The 24785-nt window shown below is 40.0% G+C and overlaps 1 protein-coding gene and 1 pseudogene across 1 annotated transcript in view; one reads left to right on the forward strand and one right to left on the reverse strand.

Annotated features, from left to right (window-relative positions):
* Nucleotides 1-24785, reverse strand: part of LOC139179599 (cytochrome P450 3A28) — a 38580-nt gene that overhangs the window by 13342 nt on the left and 453 nt on the right. The window contains exons 2-8 of the mRNA XM_070779220.1: nucleotides 22060-22153; nucleotides 20163-20215; nucleotides 17817-17916; nucleotides 5913-6026; nucleotides 5562-5650; nucleotides 4096-4244; nucleotides 687-814 (exon numbers count right to left, since the gene is read on the reverse strand). Coding sequence (XP_070635321.1) covers nucleotides 687-814; nucleotides 4096-4244; nucleotides 5562-5650; nucleotides 5913-6026; nucleotides 17817-17916; nucleotides 20163-20215; nucleotides 22060-22153 — 727 coding nt within the window. The remainder of the gene's footprint in view (nucleotides 1-686; nucleotides 815-4095; nucleotides 4245-5561; nucleotides 5651-5912; nucleotides 6027-17816; nucleotides 17917-20162; nucleotides 20216-22059; nucleotides 22154-24785) is intronic.
* LOC139179849 (small nucleolar RNA SNORA70) lies at nucleotides 22677-22772 on the forward strand (annotated as a pseudogene).

The raw sequence follows: 24785 nt of genomic DNA on the forward strand, positions 1-24785 counted from the left end.
TTTTTTCCCCTTCAACTTTAACTCTTAATGAATGGACACACAAATCAACTCCCTCACATTGCATAGGTCGCCAGCAGATTTTGCAGAAGCATCTACAAACTCTTGACCCTCCCAGGACTCTACACATTCTTTAGTGACATCCTGTAACCAGCCCATCTCTCCTAACCTGCAGACAACCTTGTGCTGGCCTCATGGCATCATGAAGGCCAAACTGGGTTAACCCACTTGTGGCTTCACTGGCCAGAGAAGACGCCTGCTCACTTCAGACCATGACAGGGCTCAACTTTTTAAAAGACTGCAATGTATCAGGCATCCGATGGAGTATTTCATCAGACAACCTATAAAATATGAGGCTTGGCATTGAAGTAATTCTTTACCAAGTTAATATTTGGTAAAATATCAGTAAAATTATTTTTAATCAGTAACTCTTATCCCTCATATACTAATTAGCATGCTTCTCTGGTTCAGTAAAAGAACCAGAGAAGAACTCTCTGGCTCATAATCTTATTTTCTTCCCCATTCTTATGCTCTTCCACTGCCCCCCAAATTTTAGAACCATCATATTCTATACTCTATAGTTTTCTACCTATGTTTCAAAAATGCAAAGATGCATATAAGTCATATGTACACAGCTCAATAAATTATCAAAAAGTGCACATCCACTTGTAAACACCACCAGACTTTACCATTTGTTTATCTGTGAGGCGACTTTCTTTAATCTTCTTTACAGATTTTGTGAAAAAGTCCACAGTACTTTTTGGAAACACAGTAATGTTTAATATTTCAAAAACTGGGTTGAGAAATGGAAATAATACTGCAGAGAAAAAGATAAAAGTAAGCTCGGTGAAAATGCAAATTTTACTTTGCATTTAGCAAATATAGTTACCTTTAGCAGATTTAATTTGCTCTACCAATCAAAAGAGTAAAACCACCAGGATACTCAGTCATGACCCACTGCCTCTAGACCTTTGCTCAGACTTCCAAGTCAATGACTGATTGAAGCCAAGTCCACATCTGGGGCCCATCACTATAGTAGTGAGATCAGTGGTTCCCTCTGCATCTTTGGACTGACCAAAGAACAGGATTACATTCTGGCACCTCATGGCCTTTAATTCTTGGACTAGCATCTCTTTGGATAAACCAGACCAAAATCTGTTACTTCAATTAATTGTGCAGTTAAAAAAAAATTGTCACGATCAAAATAATACAGTATGTGTCTTTCTACTACAATGGAATAGAATTAGAAATCAATAACAGAAAGACAATTAAGAGATACACAAATATGTGGAAATTAAATAACACACTTCTAAATAACCAATGGGTTGTAGAAGACATAAAAAGGGCAATCAAAAATTGCTTTTAAATGACTAAAAATGAAGACACACTATATCAAATCTGATGGGATGTAGCAAAAGCAGTGTTCAGGGAGATATTTGTGGCTGTACATTTAGATATTAAAAGAACAAAGATCCTAAGTCAAGAACCTAAATTTCCACCTTCACACTCTGAAAGGAGGAGCACAAACAAAACTTAAAGTGAGTAGAAGGCAGAAAATGGTAAAGAGAAGTGAAGAAACTATAATGAGTAGGAGATTAAAAAACAGTGGAGAGAATCAGTGAAACTAAAAGTTGATGCTTTGAAAGATTTTTTTAGCTAGACTGGCCAAAAAAAAAAAAAAAAGAAAATACTCAAATTGCTAGCATTGAAAGTAAAAGAAGGGAGATTACAAATGACATTTTAAAAAGTACAGGGACTATAATGAAATCTTTATATACTCAATATCTTATAATAACCTATACTGGGGAAGAACTTGGAAAAGAATATGTGTTTGTGTGTACATAGCTGAATTACTTTGCTGTAATCTAACGCAACATTGTAAATCAACTTTACTTCAATAAAAAAGTAATCTATGAACAACAGTATGACAATAAATTAGATCATTTAGATAAAATGGACAGATTCTCAGAAAGACACAAACTGCAGAAAGTGATCCAAAAAGAAACAGACAATCTGATATACCTATTAAAATGGACAAAGTTTGAGTTAGTTATCAAGAAACAGCCCACAGCTTGGCAAAGAAAGGCTCAGGTAGAGGTGGTTTCAATGGTGAATACTACCAAATATTTAAAGGATTAGCCCCATTTTTAAACAAACTCTTCCAAAAAAATTGAAGGCATTGGAGCACTTCCAATGTGTTTGCGTTTGATACTAGAACCAGACAAAAATAGCACAAGAAGGCACAGACCAACACACCTTATCCCATGGATGCACAGATCCTCAACAGAATACTAGCAAACTGAGTCTAGCAACACATAAAAGGTGATACACACCATGACCAAGTGGGGTTATCCCAGGAATGCCAAGTTGCACAATAAACCATACCAAAGGAATTAAAAAAACAATGCGATCATCTAACACTTGCATAATAAGCATGTGACAAAACCTACCATTCCCTTGTGATAAAAACACTCAACAAACCGGAACAGAAGGGAATTTCCTCAACTTGATGAAAGTCGTCTATGAAAAACTAAGCTAACACCATACTTAATGGTGAATGACCCAAATGTTCATCAGCTGATGAATGGGTAAACAGAATGCGGAATGCCCATATAATGAAATACTATTTGGCATACAAAGAAATGAAGTACTGATACGTGCTACAATTTTAGACTACTCGTGATAAATGAAAGAAGTCAGCCACAAAAGACCACATAGTATATGATTCCCTCATATCTAGTGTCTACAATAAGCAAATTTGAAGTGACAGAACATAGATTGAGAAAGTGAAAGTCGCTCAGTTGTGTCCGACTCTTTGCAACCCCATGGACTGTCCATGGAATTCTCCAGGCCAGATTACTGGAGTAGGTAGCCGCTCCCTTCTCCAGAGGATCTTCCCAACCCAGGGATTGAACCCAGGTCTCCCGGATTGCAGGCAGATTCTTTACCAGCTGAGCCACCAGGGAAGCCCAAGGGATAGCTTAAAGCTAAGGGGGAGTGGAAGGTGATAGGTACAGGGCGTGAGAGTTGACAAAAATTGACAGCGGTGATGGTTGTGCATATATCTCTGAGAGCACTAAAAACCTTTCTTTTTCAGTTGTGCTGTGTTATAGTTGAGATACAGCACTGTATTAATTTGGGCACAGCGCAATGACTAATGAATAACTTAACACACATGTATTTTAAAATTAGCCCCATTAGCTTAGTTAACATTCCTCACCTGATATAGTTACAGTTTTTTTTTTTTTTCCCTTGTGATGAGGACCTTTAGGATCTACTTTCTTAGTAAATCACAAATACAGTAAATCACAGTAGTGTTAAGTGGACTCATATTGTACATTATTCTGCCAGTACTTTTATGCTGTTGCTGAAAAATCACATCTTTTGAATACCTTTATTCAATTTCCCACCAATCCAAGCCACTCCTCTCCTAACAAAAGAAATCTGATCTTGCTTTTATATGAGTTTGGTTTTCTTCTTGTTGTTTTTTAGTTTTGGATTTTTAAAATTAATTTATTTTTAAAAATTTTGGTTGACTGGGTTTTTGCTGCAGCCTGTGGGCTCAGTTTTCTCTGTGGCATGTGGGATCTTAGTTCCCTGACCAGTGATTGAACTCGTTACCTGAATTGGAAGCAGATTCTTCACCACTGGACTACCAGGGAAAACCCAGGGTTTTTTTTTTTTTTTTTAATTTAATTCTATATAAGTATTCACCTTTCTCTGTTTGACTTATTTCACATAACATAATACCCTCAAGGTCCTTCCACCCTGTTGCAAATGGCAGGATTTTCTTCCTCTCCTGGTTGAATAATATTAAATTCTGTGAATACACACACACAGATATAATATTCAATGTGTATACTGAATGTTGTATATAACTTCCATGTCCATTTCATTTGTTGATGGATAGGTAGGATGTAAAAATGAATGAATTATACATTTCACACTGGTGTATTATGTGGTATGTGAATTGCATCTTATTACACCTATTATTTTAAAAAAGATAGATGAAGGAAGGATTGAAAGAAGGAAGGGAGGGAGGGAGGAAAGGAGGGATGAAAGAAGAATAAAGAATAAGAAATAAAGTAGTTCACATACTTATTGAAAGAATGAATGGATCGAAGGGTCTAAATCTTAAGAGGTTCTTGCTATGTTCCACAAAGGGATCGTGTGGGTTGTTGAGGGAATCAATATTCACTCCAAATGCTGTGCCAGTAATCACATCCATGCTGTAGGCTCCAAACATGCTTAGTAGAGAGAGAAAAACATGTTCAGTTAAAATCAACACCTCTTTATCCTTGTCCAACATGTGCAACAAGAAATATACATAAAATCCGATGCCCAGGCAGACAGGAAAAGAGCCACCTTCTCTCAGAACCACCTGCTGGATCATAGAAGAATCTCTGCTACTATCACTCACTCCTGAGGTGTATATGACATGTGAGTGATGCAACTGGCCCTACATTAGGGAGGTGGGGACATTAAGGCAACCTAGACCCCCACCCCCTGAATTCAGGGATCTTGTCATAGAGAAAGACACGCACAATCAGACAGGAAGTACAGTAATGTGTTTTGACTATGGACAATAAAGAGTGTGTAAGGACTGTGTTTGAGTAAGACAAAGTGTGGAATAATTAACTTTTCCTGGGGAGTCAAGAGAAGGGACATTGACCTGGGTCTTGCTTCACCATAAAACCTGTACTCAGAGCTGATTTCCCTTTAGCACATTACATAACAGCAGTGCCCTGTTCTGAGTTGCCAGGAACATCACCCCTCCTTGTTTACACTACTGCTAAGGCTCCTGGAAGACCTGTCTTCCTCAACCCCAGTGTTCTGTGGTTGCTCTGAGGGAAGAGTCATTTCTGTGAACTATAAGAACTAAAAATGTTCTGAGTTTAACAAAAATCCTTTCAAATTGACTTAGGGAATCCCATGGCTCAGTGAGCGTATGTCCTCAGCTTCCCTGGGACAGTCTTCCTTTATATCTGCTATTATAGTATAGTTGTTTTTTTAAAAAAAACCCAGTTTAGACAACAAAACCATGGTTATGCCACCCATAGCCTGGACAGGGCATTCTCTCTTTTCAGGATGAAAGAAGAACAAATAGTGATTAATAATTAATATTTAGTATTTTCTGTAGGAAAAGTGTGAAGAGATTTAAGTTGTTTCAAGTTCAATACTGTAACTTTACTGCCCAATGCGCTACCTGCCAATATATACCAAGAGCCTTCCTCTGCCACTGTTTCACACCCTCTACACTCAATACTTTGGCATGATAATGTTCTCCTTTCAAAACTGTTTATTTTAGTCTTCTGGAATATCCATAAAGTCATAGTTAAGAAGATAAGCTCTTTATGGCTCATGTACACAATAGACACCTTCTCTCCTGGCTGCCCGGCTTTCTTTGACGACGCCACTCGTTCTGGAGCGGCCCATCGGGTTTGTAACACGACCTACTTCTGTCTGTTCTCTAGATCGACACAGCAGTTGGAACTTGACTCCATGGTAGGCAGCGAGAAGCTCTCAGTGGAGCTCAGAGCACCAGCAGCTTCACCCCTACTTACTCTTTCATGTTGACGGGATTGCCTTTCTCTGCTTCCTTCCTCAGGTTCCTCACCAACATATCTCCATACTGGCCAATGATGGGGAACATCTGGACATTAAATATATCATCACATGAAGTTAAATGTGGAGACTCAAGTCCTAGAAGGACCTGGCTTTCCTAAGCATGGAGTAGTAACTGACATTTTATAAAAATCTTAAAAATGTCTCTCTAGGATGTAAAGACAAAAGACCAACGTTAAAAAACTCAAACTCAGCAGACTCCTCTTTGAAAAGAGACTATGATCTCGGTTTTTACCTGTCCCTAGAGTCATTCCGTAAGTTTCTAATTGAAAGTCCTCTTCTTTTCTTACCTCCTTGAGCTTTCCGCTGGTGAAGGCTGGAGACAGCAATGTCCGTATTCTCTTCCATTGTTCATCCCAAGCCAGAGAGATGGCATATTTCATAATTCCCATTGGACCAAAAATCTAGTCAAAAGCAAAACATATTTATCTTGTATAAGTTTTAGAAGTCTCAACAGTTGTTTAAGATTTCTTAAATAAGGACCAATTATTCAGCTAATATTTAGTGACTGTCTACTTAGTAGCAGACCCTATGCTAAACGCTTAATGAATATTTATCCAAAATATCTAGGTTTCTGTGGGTGTGGAGGAGAGACACCCAGCCACTTGATGTGGTTTCCAAATTTCATGTTTCAGTATCCTATTAAGTGCAAATGACCCATGTAGTATAGAAAGGGTTTTCCCAAGGGAATAGGCAGGAATAAGACCTAGGTCATCCTCCTGGTCTGTGAAGAGTACAAGGGAACTAACTAGTGACAGAAAGCTGATAGCTTTGACAAACATATGTTGTCTCAGACCAGTTCTTTCTTTACATGTCTACAGCATGTGGATTCAAAACATTTCTTGATATGAGACTTTTTAAAAATAAAAATAGAGGAGGAGCTAAGATGGCGGAGGAACAGGACGGGGAGACCACTTTCTCCCCCACAAATTCATCAAAAGAACATTTGATGAATGTTTGATGAACGTTTACGCCGAGTAAATTCCACAAAACAACTTCTGAATGCCGGCAGAGGACATCAGGCACCCAGAAAAGCAACCCGTTGTCTTTGAAAGGAGGTAGGAAAAAATATAAAAGACAAAAAAAGAGACAAAAGAGGGAGGGACGGAGCTCCGTCCTGGGAAGGAAGTCTTAAAAAGAGAGAAGTTTCCAAACTCCAAGAAACACTCTCACTGCCGAGTCTGTGCCGAGCCTTGGAAGCACAGAGGGCAACATAACAGGGAGGAAAAATAAATGAACAATTAAAACCCACAGATTACGAGCCCAACGGTAACTCCCCCAGTGGAGAAGCAGCGCAGACACTGGCACCTGCCACTAGCAAGCGGGGGCTGGGCAGGGAGGCGCGGGCTGCATCGCTTAGAGTAAGGATCTGGCCTGAATGCCCCCAGCGCTATCTGAGCGAACTAATTTGGGCTAGCAAACCAGACTGTTGGATAGCTACCATGCGGAAAGCCAGCCGTAACCTAAGACACCGCCAGGCCCGCGCACAGAACAAAGGACTGGACAGAGATAGCCGGCTGCAGACCATCTCCCTCTGGTGACAGGCAGCCAGAGCCGGAAGGGGGCAATCGCAGCCCCAGAGAGACTACAAAACTGTAAGCAGGCTTCTTTGCTAACTAAGACTTCTTGGGGCTCTGGACGGTCAACATCCGCCTGAGAAGGTGCACCAGTTGTACACCCAGAAAACCGACCGGCCGGGAGGCGATAAGTCGCAGCAGCTGCACTCGCCAAACACCTCATCACCTGAGCTGCTCGGACCTCTGAGGACTACCCGAGTGCCTGAACCTGAGCGGCTTAGACCTGGGAGGTGCAAGCAGCCCAGGGCTGACTGCAGATGGATCCCAGCGGAGCAACCTAGAGCCTGAGCAGCGTGGGCAGGGAGGCTACACGCGCCGTGAGTGGGGGCAGGCCCAGTGTGGCTGAGGCACTGCGAGCACACGCCAATGTTATTTGTAGCGTCCTTCCCTCCCCACAGCGCGACTGAACAAGTGAGCCTAAAAAAAAAAAAGTGTCCACCACCGCTCCCTTTGTGTCAGGGCGGAAATCAGACACTGAAGAGACCAGCAAACAGAAGAAGCTATAACAGAGAGAACCACCTTGGAAGCGACAGGCAATAGATTAAAACCCTGTTGTTAGTACCGACTACATAGGAAGGGGCCTATAGATCTTGAGAAATAGAAGCCGGACCAAGGAACTAGCTGAAAATGAACTGACCCCACAATACCCACAATAATACCAGAGAAAGTCCTAGATATATTTTTACTATTTTTACGATCATTCTTTCTTTCTTTTTAATTAAAAAAAATTTTAAGACCTCTATTACTCCTTTAATTTTCACTTTTATAACCTACTATTACTTTGCAAAAAAAAAAAAAAGACCCTATTTTTTTTAAAGCAAACTTCATATATATATATTTTATAATTTTTGTGACCTTTTTTTTCCCCCCTTCTTTCTTCTTTTTTTCTTTTCTTTAACATTGTATTTTTGAAATTCCAAACTCTACTCTAGATTTTTAATTTTAGCTTTTTGGTATTTGTTATCAATTTTGTACCTATATATTTTTTAAATAATTTTTGTGACTTTTTTTTTCCCTCTTTCTCTTCTTCTTTTCTTTAACATTGTATTTCTGAAATTCCAAACTCTACTCTAGATTTTTAATTTATACTTTTTGGTATTTGTTATCAATTTTGTACGTATATTTTCTTTATAATTTTTGTGACTTTGTTTTTGTTTGTTTGTTTGTTTTCCTCTTTCTTTTTCTTCTTCTTTTCTTTAACACTGTATTTTTGAAATTCCAAACTCTACTCCAGATTTTAAACTTTTGCTTTTTGGTATTTGTTATCAATTTTGTACCTATATTTTCTTTATAATTTTTGTGACTTTGTTTTTTTTTTCTCTCTCTCTCTCTTTCTTTTCCTTCTTCTTTTCTTTAACAATGTATTTTTGAAATGCCAAACTCTACCCTAGATTTTTAATTTTTGCTTTTAGGTATTTGTTACCAATTTTGTACCTTTAAGAACCCAATTTTCAGTACCCATTTTTTACTTGGGAGCGAGATTACTGGCTTGCCTCCTGTCTCCCCCTTTGGAGTCTCCTTTTTCTCCACCAGGTCGCCTGTGTCTCCCCCCTAACCCCTCTCTACTCTACCCAACTCTGTGAATTTCTGTGTGTTCCAGACGGTGGAGAACACTTAGGGAACTGATTACTGGCTGGATCTGTCTCTCTTCTTTTCATCCCCCCCTTTTATCCTCCTGGCCACCTCTGTCTCCTTCCTCCCTCTTCTCTTCTCTGTATAGCTCCGTGAACATCTCTGAGCGGTCCAATTGTGGAGTGCACATAAGGAAGTGATTACTGGCTAGCCCGCTCTCTCCTCTATTGATTCCACCTCATCTCATTCGGGTCACCTCTAACTCCCTCCTCCCTCTTCTCTCCTCCATGTAACGCTGTGAACCTCTCTGGGTGACCCTCATGGTGGAGAAACTTTTCACCTTTAACCTAGATGTTTTATCGATGGTGCTGTTTTGAGACTACTGTAAAAATAAGACTGATAACTGGGAGCAGGAGGCTTAAGTCCAAACCCTGACTCCAGGGAACTCCTGACTCCATGGAACATTAATTGACAGGAGCTCATCAAATGCCTCCATACCTACACTGAAACCAAACACCCAAGGGCCAACAAGTTCCAGGTCAAGATATACCAAGCAAATTCTCCAGCAACACAGGAACACAGCCTTGAGCTCCAATATACAGGCTGCCCAAAGTTACTACAAAACCATAGACATCTCATAACTCATTACTGGACACTTCACTGCACTCCAGAGAGAAGAAATCCAGCTCCACCCACCAGAACACCGACACAAGTTTCACTAACCAAGACAAGCCACCTGTACAAACCCATACACAGCGAGGAAGCTCCACAATAAAAAGAACTCCACAAACTGCCAGAATACAGAAAGGACACCCCAAACTCAGCAATATAAACAAGATGAAGAGACAGAGGAATACCCAGCAGGTAAAGGAACAGGATAAATGCCCACCAAACCAAACAAAAGAGGAAGAGATAGGGAATCTACCTGATAAAGAATTCTGAATAATGATAGTGAAATTGATCCAAAATCTTGAAATCAAAATGGAATCACAGATAAATAGCCTGGAGACAAGGATTGAGAAGATGCAAGAAAGGTTTAACAAGGACCTGCTGCTGCTAAGTCGCTTCAGTCGTGTCCGACTCTGTGCGACCCCGTAGACGGCAGCCCACCAGGGTCCCCAGTCCCTTGGATTCTCCAGGCAAGAACACTGGAGTGGGTTGCCATTTCCTTCTCCAATGCATGAAAGTGAAAAGGGAAAGTGAAGTCGCTCAGTCGTATCTGACTCTTAGCGACCCCATGGACTGCAGCCTACCAGGCTCCTCCATCCATGGGATTTTCCAGACAAGAGTACTGTAGTGGGGTGCCCTAGCCCTAACAAGGACGTAGAAGAAATAAAAAAAGAGTCAATATATCATGAATAATGCAATAAATGAGATAAAAAATACTCTGGAGGCAACAAATAGTAGAATAACAGAGGCAGAAGATAGGATTAGTGAATTAGAAGATAGAATGGCAGAAATAAATGAATCAGAGAGGAAAAAAGAAAAATGAATTAAAAGAAATGAGGACAATCTCAGAGACCTCCAGGACAATATTAAACACCCCAACATTCGAATCATAGGAGTCCCAGAAGAAGAAGACAAAAAGAAAGACCATGAGAAAATACTGGAGGAGATAATAGTTGAAAACTTCCCTAAAATGGGGAAGGAAATAATCACTCAAGTCCAAGAAACCCAGAGAGTCCCAAACAGGATAAACCTAAGGCAAAACACCCCAAGACACGTATTAATCAAATTAACAAAGATCAAACACAAAGAACAAATATTAAAAGCAGCAAGGGAAAAACAACAAATAACACACAAGGGAATTCCCATAAGGATAACAGCTGATCTTTCAATAGAAACTCTTCAAGCCAGGAGGGAATGGCAAGACATACTTAAAGTGATGAAAGAAAATAACCTACAGCCCAGATTATTCTACCCAGCAAAGATCTCATTCAAATATGAAGGAGAAATCAAAAGCTTTACAGACAAGCAAAAGCTGAGAGAATTCAGTACCACCAAACCAGCTCTCCAACAAATACTAAAGGATATTCTCTAGACAGGAAACACAAAAAGGGTGTATAAATTCGAACCCAAAACAATAACGTAAATGGCAACGGGATCATACTTATCAATAATTACCTTAAACATAAATGGGTTGAATGCCCCAGCCAAAAGACAAAGACTGGCTGAATGGATACAAAAACAAGACCCCTACATATGTTGTCTACAAGAGACCCACCTCAAAATGGGGGACACATACAGACTGAAAGTGAAGGGCTGGAAAAAGATTTTCCATGCAAATAGAGACCAAAAGAAAGCAGGATTAGCAATACTCATATCAGATAAAATAGACTTTAAAACAAAGGCTGTGAAAAGAGACAAAGAAGGTCACTACATAATGATCAAAGGATCAATCCAAGAAGAAGATATAACAATTGTAAATATATATGCACCCAACATAGGAGCACCGCAATATATAAGACAAATGCTAACAAGTATGAAAGGAGAAATTAACAATAACACAATAATAGTGGGAGGCTTTAATACCCCACTCACACCTATGGGTAGATCAACTAAACAGAAAATTAACAAGGAAACACAAACCTTAAACGATAAAATAGACCAGCTAGACCTAATTGATATCTATAGCACATTTCATCCAAAAACAATGAATTTCACCTTTTCCTCAAGTGCACACGGAACCTTCTCCAGGATAGATCACATCCTGGGCCATAAATCTTGCCTTGGTAAATTCAAAAAAATTGAAATCATTCCAAGCATCTTTTCTGACCACAATGCAGTAAGATTAGATCTCAATTACAGGAGAAAAACTATTCAAAATTCCAACATATGGAGGCTGAACAACACGCTGCTGAATAACCAACAAATCACAGAAGAAATCAAAAAAGAAATCAAAATTTGCATAGAAAAGAATGAAAATGAAAACACAACAACCCAAAACCTATGGGACACTGTAAAAGCAGTCCTAAGGGGAAAGTTCATAGCAATACAGGCATACCTCAAGAAACAAGAAAAAAGTCAAATAAATAACCTAACCCTACACCTAAAGCAACTAGAAAAGGAAGAAATGAAGAATCCCAGGGTTAGTAGAAGGAAAGAAATCTTAAAAATTAGGGCAGAAATAAATGCAAAAGAAACAAAAGAGACCATAGCAAAAATCAACAAAGCCAAAAGCTGGTTCTTTGAAAGGATAAATAAAACTGACAAACCATTAGCCAGACTCATCAAGAAACAAAGGGAGAAAAATCAAATCAATAAAATTAGAAATGAAAATGGAGAGATCACAACAGACAACACAGAAATACAAAGGATCATAAGAGACTACTATCAGCAATTATATGCCAATAAAATGGACAACGTGGAAGAAATGGACAAATTCTTAGAAAAGTACAACTTTCCAAAACTCGACCAGGAAGAAATAGAAAATCTTAACAGACCCATCACAAGCACGGAAATTGAAACCGTAATCAAAAATCTTCCAGCAAACAAAAGCCCAGGTCCAGACGGCTTCACAGCTGAATTCTACCAAAAATTTAGAGAAGAGCTAATACCTATTCTACTCAAACTCTTCCAGAAAATTGCAGAGGAAGGTAAACTTCCAAACTCATTCTACGAGGCCACCATCACCCTAATACCAAAACCTGACAAAGATGCCACAAAAAAAGAAAACTACAGGCCAATATCACTGATGAACATAGATGCAAAAATCCTTAACAAAATTTTAGCAATCAGAATCCAACAACACATTAAAAAGATCATACACCATGACCAAGTGGGCTTTATCCCAGGGATGCAAGGATTCTTCAATATCTGCAAATCAATCAATGTAATACACCATATTAACAAATTGAAAAATAAAAACCATATGATTATCTCAATAGATGCAGAGAAAGCCTTTGACAAAATTCAATATCCATTTATGATAAAAAAAACTCTCCCGAAAGCAGGAATAGAAGGAACATACCTCAACATAATAAAAGCTATATATGACAAACCCACAGCAAACATTATCCTCAATGGTGAAAAATTGAAAGCATTTCCTCTAAAGTCAGGAACAAGACAAGGGTGACCACTTTCACCATTACTATTCAACATAGTTTTGGAAGTTTTGGCCACAGCAATCAGAGCAGAAAAAGAAATAAAAGGAATCCAAACTGGAAAAGAAGAAGTAAAACTCTCACTGTTTGCAGATGACAGGATCCTCTACATAGAAAACCCTAAAGACTTCACCAGAAAATTACTAGAACTAATCAATGAATATAGTAAAGTTGCAGGATATAAAATCAACACACAGAAATCTCTTGCATTCCTATACACTAATAATGAGAAAACAGAAAGAGAAATTAAGGAAACAATTCCATTCACCATTGCAACGGAAAGAAAAAAATACTTAGGAATATATCTACCTAAAGAAACTAAAGACCTATATATAGAAAAGTATAAAACACTGGTGAAAGAAATCAAAGAGGACACTAATAGATGGAGAAATATAGCATGTTCATGGATTGGAAGAATCAATATACTGAAAATGAGTATACTACCCAAAGCAATTTATAGATTCAATGCAATCCCTATCAAGCTACCAATGGTATTCTTCACAGAGCTAGAACAAATAATTTCACAGTTTGTATGGAAATACAAAAAACCTCGAATAGCCAAAGCTATTTTGAGGAAGAAAAATGGAACTGGAGGAATTAATCTGCCTGACTTCAGGCTCTACTACAAAGCCACAGTCATCAAGACAGTATTGTACTGGCACAAAGACAGAAATATAGATCAATGGAACAAAATAGAAAGCCCAGAGATAAATCCACGCACATATGGACACCTTATCTTTGACAAAGGAGGCAAGAATATACAATGGATTAAAGACAATCTCTTTAACAAGTGGTGCTGGGAAAACTGGTCAACCACTTGCAAAAGAATGAAACTAGAACACTTTCTAACACCATACACAAAAATAAACTCAAAATGGATTAAAGATCTAAACGTAAGACCAGAAACTATAAAACTCCTAGAGGAGAACATAGGCAAAACACTCTCCGACATACATCACAGCAGGATCCTGTATGACCCACCTCCCAGAATATTGGAAGTAAAAGCAAAAATAGACAAATGGGACCTAATTAAACTTAAAAGCTTCTGCACATCAAAGGAAACTATAAGCGAGGTGAAAAGACAGACTTCAGAATGGGAGAAAATAATAGCAAATGAAGCAACTGACAAACAACTAATCTCAAAAATATACAAGCAACTCCTACAGCTCAATTCCAGAAAAATAAATGACCCAATCAAAAAATGGGCCAAAGAACTAAATAGACATTTCTCCAAAGAAGACATACAGATGGCTAACAAACACATGAAAAGATGCTCAACATCACTCATTATCAGAGAAATGCAAATCAAAACCACTATGAGGTACCATTTCATGCCAGTCAGAATGGCTGCGATCCAAAAGTACAAGCAATAAATGCTGGAGAGGATGTGGAGAAAAGGGAACCCTCTTACACTGTTGGTGGGAATGCAAACTAGTACAGCCACTATGGAGAACAGTGTGGAGATTCCTTAAAAAACTGGGAATAGAACTGCCATATGATCCAGCAATCCCACTGCTGGGCATACACACGGAGGAAACCAGAATTGAAAGAGACATGTGTACCCCAATGTTCATCGCAGCACTGTTTATAATAGCCAGGACATGGAAGCAACCTAGATATCCATCAGCAGATGAATGGATAAGAAAGCTGTGGTACATATACACAATAGAGTATTACTCAGCCATTAAAAAGAATACATTTGAATCAGTTCTAATGAGGTGGATGAAACTGGAGCCTATTATACAGAGTGAAGTAAGCCAGAAAGAAAAACACCAATACAGTATACTAATGCACATATATGGAATTTAGAAAGATAGTAAAAATAACCCTGTATATGAGACAGCAAAAGAGACACTGATGTATAGAAAAGTCTTTGGGACTCTGTGGGAGAGGGAGAGGGTGGGATGATTTGGGAGAATGGCATTGAAACATGTATAATATCATATATGAAATGAGTCACCAGTCCAGGTTCGATGCACGATACTGGATGGTTGGGGCTGGTGCAATGGGACGACCCAGAGGGATGGTAGGGGGAGGGAGGAAGGAGGAGGGTTCAGGATGGGGAACACATGTATACCTGTGGTGGATTCATTTTTATATATGGCAAAACCAATACAATATTGTAAAGTTAAAAAATAAAAAAAAATAGAATACATCAAAAATAAGGAGTTTATTTGCTATTCTGAAGAAATGTTACAATTGTACGAAAATACTTTTTTCTTCTGTTTTCCCCCCAGGAATAGAAGGAAAAGGAAAGATATAATTCTGTTTCTCAGCTTGGGACAAGCTTATCAAGCCAAATTGCTTGAGACATTTTTCTGTATTCCAAATACTCTGTTTTAAAATTGACACTTCCAACACCCATTCATGATAGAAATTCATAAACTAGGTAGAGAAGAAAACTTACACAACATGATAAAGAGCATTCTACACACACACAAAAATCCTATAGCTAAAAGCACATTAATGATGAAATCTGGAGTGATGTCACCAAGATGGCAGAGGAGACTCCAGTTTCTCTCACCCCACAAATAACAGTGCTAAATAAATGAAAACAGGTCTAAGAGACCTCAGGAGTCCAGAAGCTTCAGCAACATAGCAGTGAAAAAAACTTGAGAATAACCCACAAACTGGTAAAGAAAATTGCTTCATTTTGCCTGCATCATCCTGTCCCCCAGGCCAGACTGCTCAGTGCCAAAAGGAACCTCCCCAGCCTGAAACAGTTCTCCTTACTGGAAAGAGGACAGCAGGGTGAGTTATTAGTTTCCTCAGCCTTTCAGAACACTGCACAAATGACCTGCTTTGGATTCACCCCACCCAGAGACTAGCAAAGCTGAGATATCCAGAGACAACTAGGAGCAAAGAAAGAAGGGTAGGGGCTGTCAATGCCAACCACACAGCAGGAGAGACTGGGGTTCTCTGTATCCTGCTCTGCAAAAAAACCCCAGAACCTTTACTATGAGGAAACCAACTGCCAGCACAGTCACTGAAGACCACTGACAATTTTGCTGCTGATCGCTCCCCAAGGTTCTACATTAGCAGACTCCAATGGCCTGAGTCCTGTCTTATCCCTCCGCCCCCAACAGAGCTGCTCCAGCCAGTGATGTCCTGAGATCCAGGACCCACACCAACAAGTGAATAGCTGCTCAGGTGCCTGGAGCCAGTCTTGACTCCTGTCACTGGCCGACAAAGCCACATGTGCGTGTAGCTCGTCCCTGCGGCTACATGAGTGCACACTGACTGCTCAGCACTCGAAGCTGCTTCTGTACCCACACTTGACCCAGTCCCAGCCACTGACCCCAGTCCTCATGCTGGGCATGTGCCTGTAGTCAGCTCACACAGATGAGCATGCCCCCCAATTCTGGCTACCACTCTGCTTGCCCTGGTGCCTTAACATTGGACTTGGGTGTGCTGCTGAAGACCTCAACCATCCCAGAGCCACCTAGGACTCTCCAGTTATTGGTGTCAAATATCATGTAGTTGGTGGTGTTCTGGACCCAGCTGCCAGAGCCAATCATTTTCCCTTGGAATTGGACCCACCACCCCCCACCCCCCACACTTGGCACCCAAAGCCACTAGACTGATGGCTTCAGCACACTTCAGTGTGTCCCATCAAGAGTAAAGGTCTTCCTTATCAAACTGAGTTGATTAAGCCTAGAAAGAGTAACTGCTTCTCCAAAGACATAGACACCATTGAAAGATAAGGGATCACCAAGAATCAAGGAAACACGATACAACCAAAGGAAGATAATAACTGTCCAGTAAGTCATCCCAAAGAAATGAACATCTACGAATTGCCTGAAAAGGAATTCAAAATAATTGTTCTAAAGAAATTCAGAGTTACAGGAAACACAACACGTGTGCTATGTGTGCTGAGTCGCTTCGGTCATGTCTGACTGTTTGAGACCCTATAGGCTTTAGCCTGCCAGGCTCCTCTGTCCATGGGATTCTCTAGGCAAGAATACTGGAGTGGGTTTCCAGGCTCTCTTCCAGAGAATCTTCCCGAACCAGGGATCGAACCCCTGCCTCTTATGTCTTCTGTATTGGCAGGTAGGTTCTGTATCACTAGCGCCACCCGGGAAGCCCAAAGGATAACTATATACCCACATTTTCCAAGTACAAAAATGAAATGAGATGTTCACCAAAGAGATATTAAATGTAAAATGTAGAAAATTTGAAACTTTAGAATATAATGATAAATGAACTAAAAAATGCAACAGTTACAACAGCAGACTCAAACAAAGAGAAAAACAGAATAAATAAATAAAGGAATACATTGACCTCATGAAAATAAAATTTTTTGCTCTTCTAAGACCCTGATAAGAGGAAAAAGACAAGCCACTCACTGTGGCTATAAATGAATAGTTAAAGAGGGAACCTGGGGATTCTCACGTGGCATAGTACAGAATCTGCCTGAGAATGCAGGAGACATAAGAGACGAGGGTTCAATCACTGGGTCAGGAAGAACCCCTGCAGGAGGAAATGACAGCTCACTCCAGTACTTTTGCCGGGAAGATTCTATTCCGAGGCCCACAGCCCCTGGGGTCACAAAGAGTCGGACAGAACCGAGCACACACATACACACGGAGGGAGCTTATGGGGATGGAAAGTTTCTGTACATTTATTGTGGTGGTGGTTACACAAATCTGCCTCTATGATAAATTTCCATAGAGCAACACACACACAGACACCCTCCCTCACATCAAATGAATTCACATAAAACTGATGAAATCTGCATAAGCACTGTGGATAGTAACAGTGTCAACTTCCTGCTCTGATGTACTCTAATTATGCAAGTACTAACCATCGAGGGAAACAGGATGAAGGGTATAGAGCATAGCAGCTTCCTGTATTTTTTCTCTTGACAGCATCTTGTATACTTAAAATTATTACAGAATAAGCATTTAATAAGCGAACAAAATTTAAAGAAATGGATGCTTACCCTCCGGTTTGTGAAGACAGAATAACATTCTTTCACTAGTACTGTTTTGATTATGTCAGGATCTGTGATAGCCAACATAGGTTGTCGACCTTCATAAAACCTGTGTAAGGAAAGGAGATCTAATTAAATTTACTGATACAGATTCCCCAACTGGAGCCACACTGTAAGTCCAGACTATCATTCTGATATTATTATAGATAGTCCTTACTCCTAGAAATTGTGGTTAGAAATAACATTAGAACATTTGTTTGGTCTAAGTGTTATGTACGTGGGTGTTTCCTATACTCTTCTCATAACTTTTCTAGGTTTAAAATATTTCAGTATCAGTGAGGAAGTTAGTTTAGTAAATAAGCCAAGAAAATTGTCTAAGAATGAAAAAACAATTAATTAGGGAGAGCCTACCCACTAACTTTTGAAGATATATCAAAAGCATGAAAAAGGCACATGAAACTTGTAGATACACTGACCATAAATATGTGACAATTGTCTGCAAACAGAAAGATATGGAATGCTCCACAGGTGATAATAGAATTGTAAAAGATTTTTCTATTCTCTAAAATTTGCTTACTTTATAGTTTACTTTAAAGGAAATTATTAATTTTTAATTAATTTAAAAAAATAAAAAATTTTCTTCTCATTACTTATATTTATTCTTCTGCATGGGTTCCGTGGGCCTCAGGCTCCATGTAGGTGATACCTATCAGCAGCTCGGCAGGCCCACGTTTGACCCACCTACCACACAAAGCTGACTCCTCAGATATGACACATCCCAATTTGGCCTGATCTCCTGACTGTCAGGATGCCTGTTCATGGGAATGGGCCACTGGCATGAGGTTTACTCTGAGTTATTTACACTATCTTCTGGCATTTCCACCCCCCCCCCCACTATCAATCATTTGCAATGGCTAGAACAAATTGGAAGATTTTCTACAAGTCTCCTATTCCTGACTTCACAGATGAATTTCAAATGGTTTTGTGATCACATGTAAAAATCGCTGAGAACCACTGCACTTTTTTCTGCCCATTTCCCAAAACCATTCTAAAACCCAGAGGGTCTAAGTGGGTGTTAAGAGCATTTAGTGCTGAAGCAGTGACAGGAGGGATTGAGGAGGCACTTAATCAGCTCTTCCACCTGACTGACCATATTACTTGGATGATTCCCTTCTTCCCATCATGCTTTTTAAACAACACCTGGGTGGAGAAGGGCTAGTGTTTTGGGTGACCCTTTATATTCATGTTGTCACTCCAGCCTTAGTATTTCTTTCACTACCAGTTACAGCTCAGATTCCTGGGCCCCACCCCAGATCGTATTGATTTGGTGTACTGATGATGGGGGTCAAAGTCTGTATTTATAACAAGCTCTCCCAGGTGGTCCTCATTTAAATCCAAGCATGAGAACAATTTTTCTAAAGAGAGAACTGGGATCTACCATGAAAAAGTGACTCCACCCGGAGCTCACAGGCAGTAAATGTTGAAGGGGCAACTGTGGTGATCCAGTGCTATGTATTCTTCTCATTCAATCACATTACCCTTCAGCGTCATGGCAACTCAGTAGGGCCCTATGGTTTCTGAGGACCTGATCAGAGAAGATGAAGAGGTCCAGAGAGGGAGGGCCTTCTTCAACTTGCTTTTGGCAGAGAAGCACCAATGACACCTCTCCTGCTGCTCTCACCAAACCTCCAACAGATCCTAAAGTATGTCAGCCCATGTGACACACTCTGGCTTAGATATACCCCACATCTCTTCAGAGTCAGAGAAAAATACTAGATAAAACAATAACTGAAATTCTATTGGAACGTCTTGGCTGAAAATTAAAAACAAAACAAAAATACCCTCCATACTTGTACAGAAAGGAAAAAGACGAGCAGAAATGGCTTCCCGTTCTTATTACCTGTAACCTCCAGCTCTTTTCCCAAGAGAACATATTAAATCCAAAATTAAAAAAAAAGATTCTGTCTTTCAATTTAAAGTGAATCCTAAAGAAAAGGGTTATAAAATGCATCTATGGACATATATTAGAATGTTCTGGAATAATGCATATTATGCAATTAAAGGTCACATTAGAAAGGAAAATATAAAAGGGGAGAAGAGTGAGATACTGGACAGAAAGTGCTGCTAGGAGTCTCTGGGCCTCAAAGTCTGGAGAAAAGTGATGACCTGTGATTCTCCAGACCTGATTCAGCCTATGGACCTGGTGACATCTGGGATCCCTGGTAGAACAAACCTCCAAAAGCTTTAAAATAAATGAATTTATCCCAAGAGGCTCGGGACTGAGCCTCTCCTCCACACCACAGGAGGTGCCTCATTATAACAAGTTTATTCAATGGAAGCTTCCAGAAAACTCACCCCCACATTTTCCCATACTTTTTAAAACACTGATTGTCAAACTCTGGAATACCCTGCAAAAAGAAACAAAATTTGATTATTAATCTAAATGTACTGAAACCTACCTCTTAGGGGATAAAAATGTTTGAAACATTTAATAAGGCTTACTGTTTTCATGGGTAGTTGGGGGGAAGTTCTTATTCAGAGATGTCTCAGAGGAAATAGAGTGGATATTGGAAACAGAAATCAAAATAACTCTTGCATCTTCTCTAACTACTATAGATACCAATTGCTTAACTTGCCTGTGAATACTAAGTACCTCCTTGTCTTTAGTGAGAAAACTGAAGCTGAGGGAAAGTTAGAGTGGCCTGTACACACTTGCATCTCCTAGTTAAGCATACTTTTCATTTATCTCATGAGCCCTCTCTAGAGTTTTGGCAGAATTACACGTTAAAGACACCAGTAACCTTTTTCATCCAGCACATTTAAATAACTCTAAGGCATGTGTGTTGAGTGAGAAAATAAGTGCGCGAATGAACAAATGACAAGTGGACTTGCCTTCTAGTTTCCAGCTAACACAGAAAAGATGGGGAGAGGTCACAGTTACAAAAATGACAACACCAACGAAACAACCTGCCCTGAATTTTCCCTTCTGCAACTGAAAAAAAAAGCCACCTTTCTGTCATTAAGTTTCTGCTGTGATGTTTGATGGTTTAGCTATGGAAATGAAGATTTCAGAAACATTGGGTATGGAGTACATCTACTAAGGAGTCATTGGGAAAGAATATAAATTATTGCTTTTTTAGAAGGAGAAAAGTTCAAGAGTTCTTAGGCAGTACTGAGACAATGAAGGCCTCTGTTTGGAGAATCAGTATCTGAGAAACAAGCCTCTTGTCTGCAGGAAAGTAAATCTGAGGCAGAGAATAGCCTGCAACAGAGCTCTGCCCGTGGACATCTGTACATAGCTCACGACCTTCAGTTAATATCAAGGCTCAGTTAGAATTCACAATCCATGTACTACCTAGTATATTCCATTGAATTAAACTAAATTTCAATAATTTTGTCAAGTCATATACTTTCTAGTGATTTTATATATGTGATTCTTTTTCTTTTTTCAAAAAAAAAAAAAAAACCACAAAACTCCATAATATATTTCGTGGTTAAATATCTGAAGTAACTAGAAAACCACCATCTTGTCTCTGTTAAACCTACTCATGGCTCAGATATACCCCAAAAGTGCTTCCTTTGGATACACAGAGGTAAAGCAAAAGGCTCTTGTTACATTCCTCTAACTGCAGAAGACATCAGGGCTAGCAAAAGTGGAGGAGAGCCAGGGAGATAACTGCAGGAATTACCAGATAATTCAAGTATGTGCAAATTACCTGCTAATGAATTTTTTTTTTTTTTTTACCATCAGAGCCACCAGAGAAGCCCCACTGAATATACAGGTTGCCCGAAAAACTGAAGTTACCAAACAATCGAGGAGGAAGAAAAAAAATGCAACCCAGAGCTTCTGCGACCATTAGGAAAGTTCTGACTCTAGTGCATGCAGCCTAATGAGTCATGCCTGGGCACCTTGTTCAAGCCCTCCTCCTGATACAATGAAGCCTGCGTCCTAATGGGAAACCTCACCTGGCAGGATGCAAACTCTTCACAGTCTGCATAAGATGGAACATAGGGTCCTCTGCTGAATCAGCTGAAGAACCTGTCTATCTGACTGAGACAAAATATGAGGATCCTGATGGCTAAAAAGAGAGGTGTGTGGTACACTTGGCCATGTGCTAGGTGGGGCACATGATATCACTTCTGGAAAGTATAAAGCCTCAAAACTTCCTTCTGAGGAGGGACAGTGTTACTATGGAACTCAGCTGAGTTTGCAGCCACGAGAGTCAAAAGAGGGAGTTTAAATAACACGTACCTTGTGGTAAGCCATAGTACTTCCAAAATAGGGCACAGGTCTTGGCCCAGGAATCCCCAGCTTCTTAAAAAGTCCATATGAATAAGTCCCATATCTATAAAGGGAAAAAGAAAACCAGATCACAGGAATTGTGGAATAAGTCCTGGAGCTGGTCAGTCACTGACTGAGAACTGGAATCGTCGAAATAGGGAGGTAGCATGTAGGTGATAATAATATCAGCAACTCCAAAAGTGATATTACTTTCACTCCTCTTATCCTCGCCCACCACTTCTTACAACCTGTAAACGGTAATGGTGATTAGCTAAAAGCAGCTGAAGTCTTCATGGTTCTAATCCTAGAGTGGATACTTGATAAATTTAGTAACTTGACTTTTAGATGATTTGCAGAGTTTCATTCTAGGTAGGAAGTGGAAATTTATGCATTTCAATAATGAGATTTTGCTTAAATTCATCCACAACATCACACTTACTGTGAGCCCATTGTGGCATTGTTCTTAAAATTTGCATGGAGATTTTTATGCTTTTCTTTCCCCCTATGTCCTGACCACATTTTAGGATTTAATTCTTCTTAAATCTATCTTCACAATCAAGTCTTAGAGAATAACAGTGTTCTTATTTCTGTAAAATACAAACTGTGCCTGTGCAATGGCTGTAAACAGCGGCTTCCTTGGGAGTGTACCAGCCTGGTTGCCCTAAGGGACCTTGGAGCCAGACTTTTCCAGTGGACATTTCATGACTGACATGCTGGCCCCAGTCTAAGCTCCAGACAGGTATGCATCGTGTCTTGGAAAGCCCCAGGGCACGGTGGCAAAGGTTCACATTGGCCGAGTCATAATGCCCATACACACCAAGCTGCAGGGCAAGGAGCATGTGATTGAGGCCCTCTGCAGGGCCAAATTCAAGTTCACTGGTCACCAGAAGATCCAGATCTCCAAGAAGTGGGTTTTTTTCCCTAAGTTAACTACAGATGAATATGAAAATATGGTAGCAGAAAAGCAGTTCATCCAGGATGGCTGTGAGGTCAAACACATCCCTAATCCTGGCCCTCTGGATAAACGACAGGCCCTGCACTCATCAGAGTCTTTGTGCTGTCCCCTCCTTATTCATACGCATCAACAAATCCTACTGTCTTATTTTTTAAAAAAGGACAAACTTGTCAAGACTTCCATTGGCATCATGGAAATATAAGCAACTTTCAGCTGTGCTCAAGTCTCTGTTGTCAGGCAATTTGGTGGACATGCCCTACAGACAACGCTGACTGACTTTACTGTCACTGAATAGAACTGTACAAGTGAAACAATGAATAAAGGATCCATTTCCAGACCATTCTTACTCAAATGGTATCTGGCCCTCCAACCTGTGACACTCACCTATAAACTTCAGTGCAAGGCACACTCTTTTCTGGGGGGCTTTTGTTTTGAGATGCTCAATCACAGATTGGTTCGTTTACCTTCTCTGTGCATCAACTCTCAAAAAGCCATAAAGCCTGGCGCTTTCTATGGCTGGTATAGCTGAAACTCATCTTCACGTGTCCTGTGTGGAATCTCACAACATGGGGTGTGAAATCTTGCAGGTCTTCTCAATCTGGTGTTTCTGAGAACTGGCAGAGTGGAGGACAAGAGGGGTTGAGGGGAAAAGTTGCTGAAATGGTTTTGATGTTCAAGTTTGCTAGGCCTCCCAGGCTAACTCTGTAGAGGCAAATTAGAAAGGTATGACTGAAAATCGTGCTGTGTATAAATGGTTCAACATTCCCCTCCAAGCACTTTTAGCTAAAAGTGGGCCTTCCAAACTTCAGGTACTTTCCTGCAGTGAAGAAAAGAGGTATCGTGCAACACAGAATAAATAAACAGAAAATATTCCAGAATGTTTAATTTCTTCTATGAAGTTTACCATTTAAGGGCTTACCAGTTCCAAATATTCTGTTCAAATCCACCAGATCTGATATGATAATGTGGTAATAAATGTGATAAAGTAAACCCAAAATTGCCTGAAGGAAACTGTGCTTGAAGGTGCAGCAGATGCGCCTTGGCCAAGCCCACCTGGATGTTTGGATCTGTCCTCCAGGGCAGGTGGTGGAGGTGCGGACACTTACTCTCCAAATGGGGATGACGAGCTATTCCCACCCCAGTTCCTTCCTTTGCCATCACAACAAGAGCAAATCAATTTTCCTTCTGCACTTTCAATGTGTTACATAAACTCTCAAATTTATGCTGATGTTAAAGCTCTCAGAGAGGGGAGGAATAGCTGAAAGAAATGAATATAATTTCAAGGTTTCTGCCAAGTCTCCTCTCCACTAAAGATTTCTCACTTGGGGGTAGGTAGTTCTGCGTAGTACAGGTTGAGGGAATTGAGCCTTGGCAGGGAGTGCCACAGGAAGGGCATATAAAAAGGGGAAGAGCTGATGTGAAGGGTGATCAATCTCCAGCTCTGGGTGACCACGTGCCTTGTGTAAATGACATCTGGGGAGGGAAGGAAGGGAGCAGGAACTCCTTGAGTGACACAGGGGCCATTCCTTCAACACTCTTTACAGCAGATACTGAACCAAGAAGGTGAAAATAGACAAATCCCAAGTTACTTTATGTCTCCAGGATCCCCAGAACTAGAGAAGGGGAGAGTACCCCAATGCACAGGGACTAGTTTCTTTAAATCTTCCCCTGGTGGATTCTGGTTGATTAGTCTGGGTCTATGAAAATTAGTAGTCTATCATCCCTGGGAACAAATAAAATC

This window comes from Bos indicus, chromosome 25, assembly GCF_029378745.1.
Source record: "Bos indicus isolate NIAB-ARS_2022 breed Sahiwal x Tharparkar chromosome 25, NIAB-ARS_B.indTharparkar_mat_pri_1.0, whole genome shotgun sequence".
NCBI lineage: Eukaryota > Metazoa > Chordata > Mammalia > Artiodactyla > Bovidae > Bos > Bos indicus.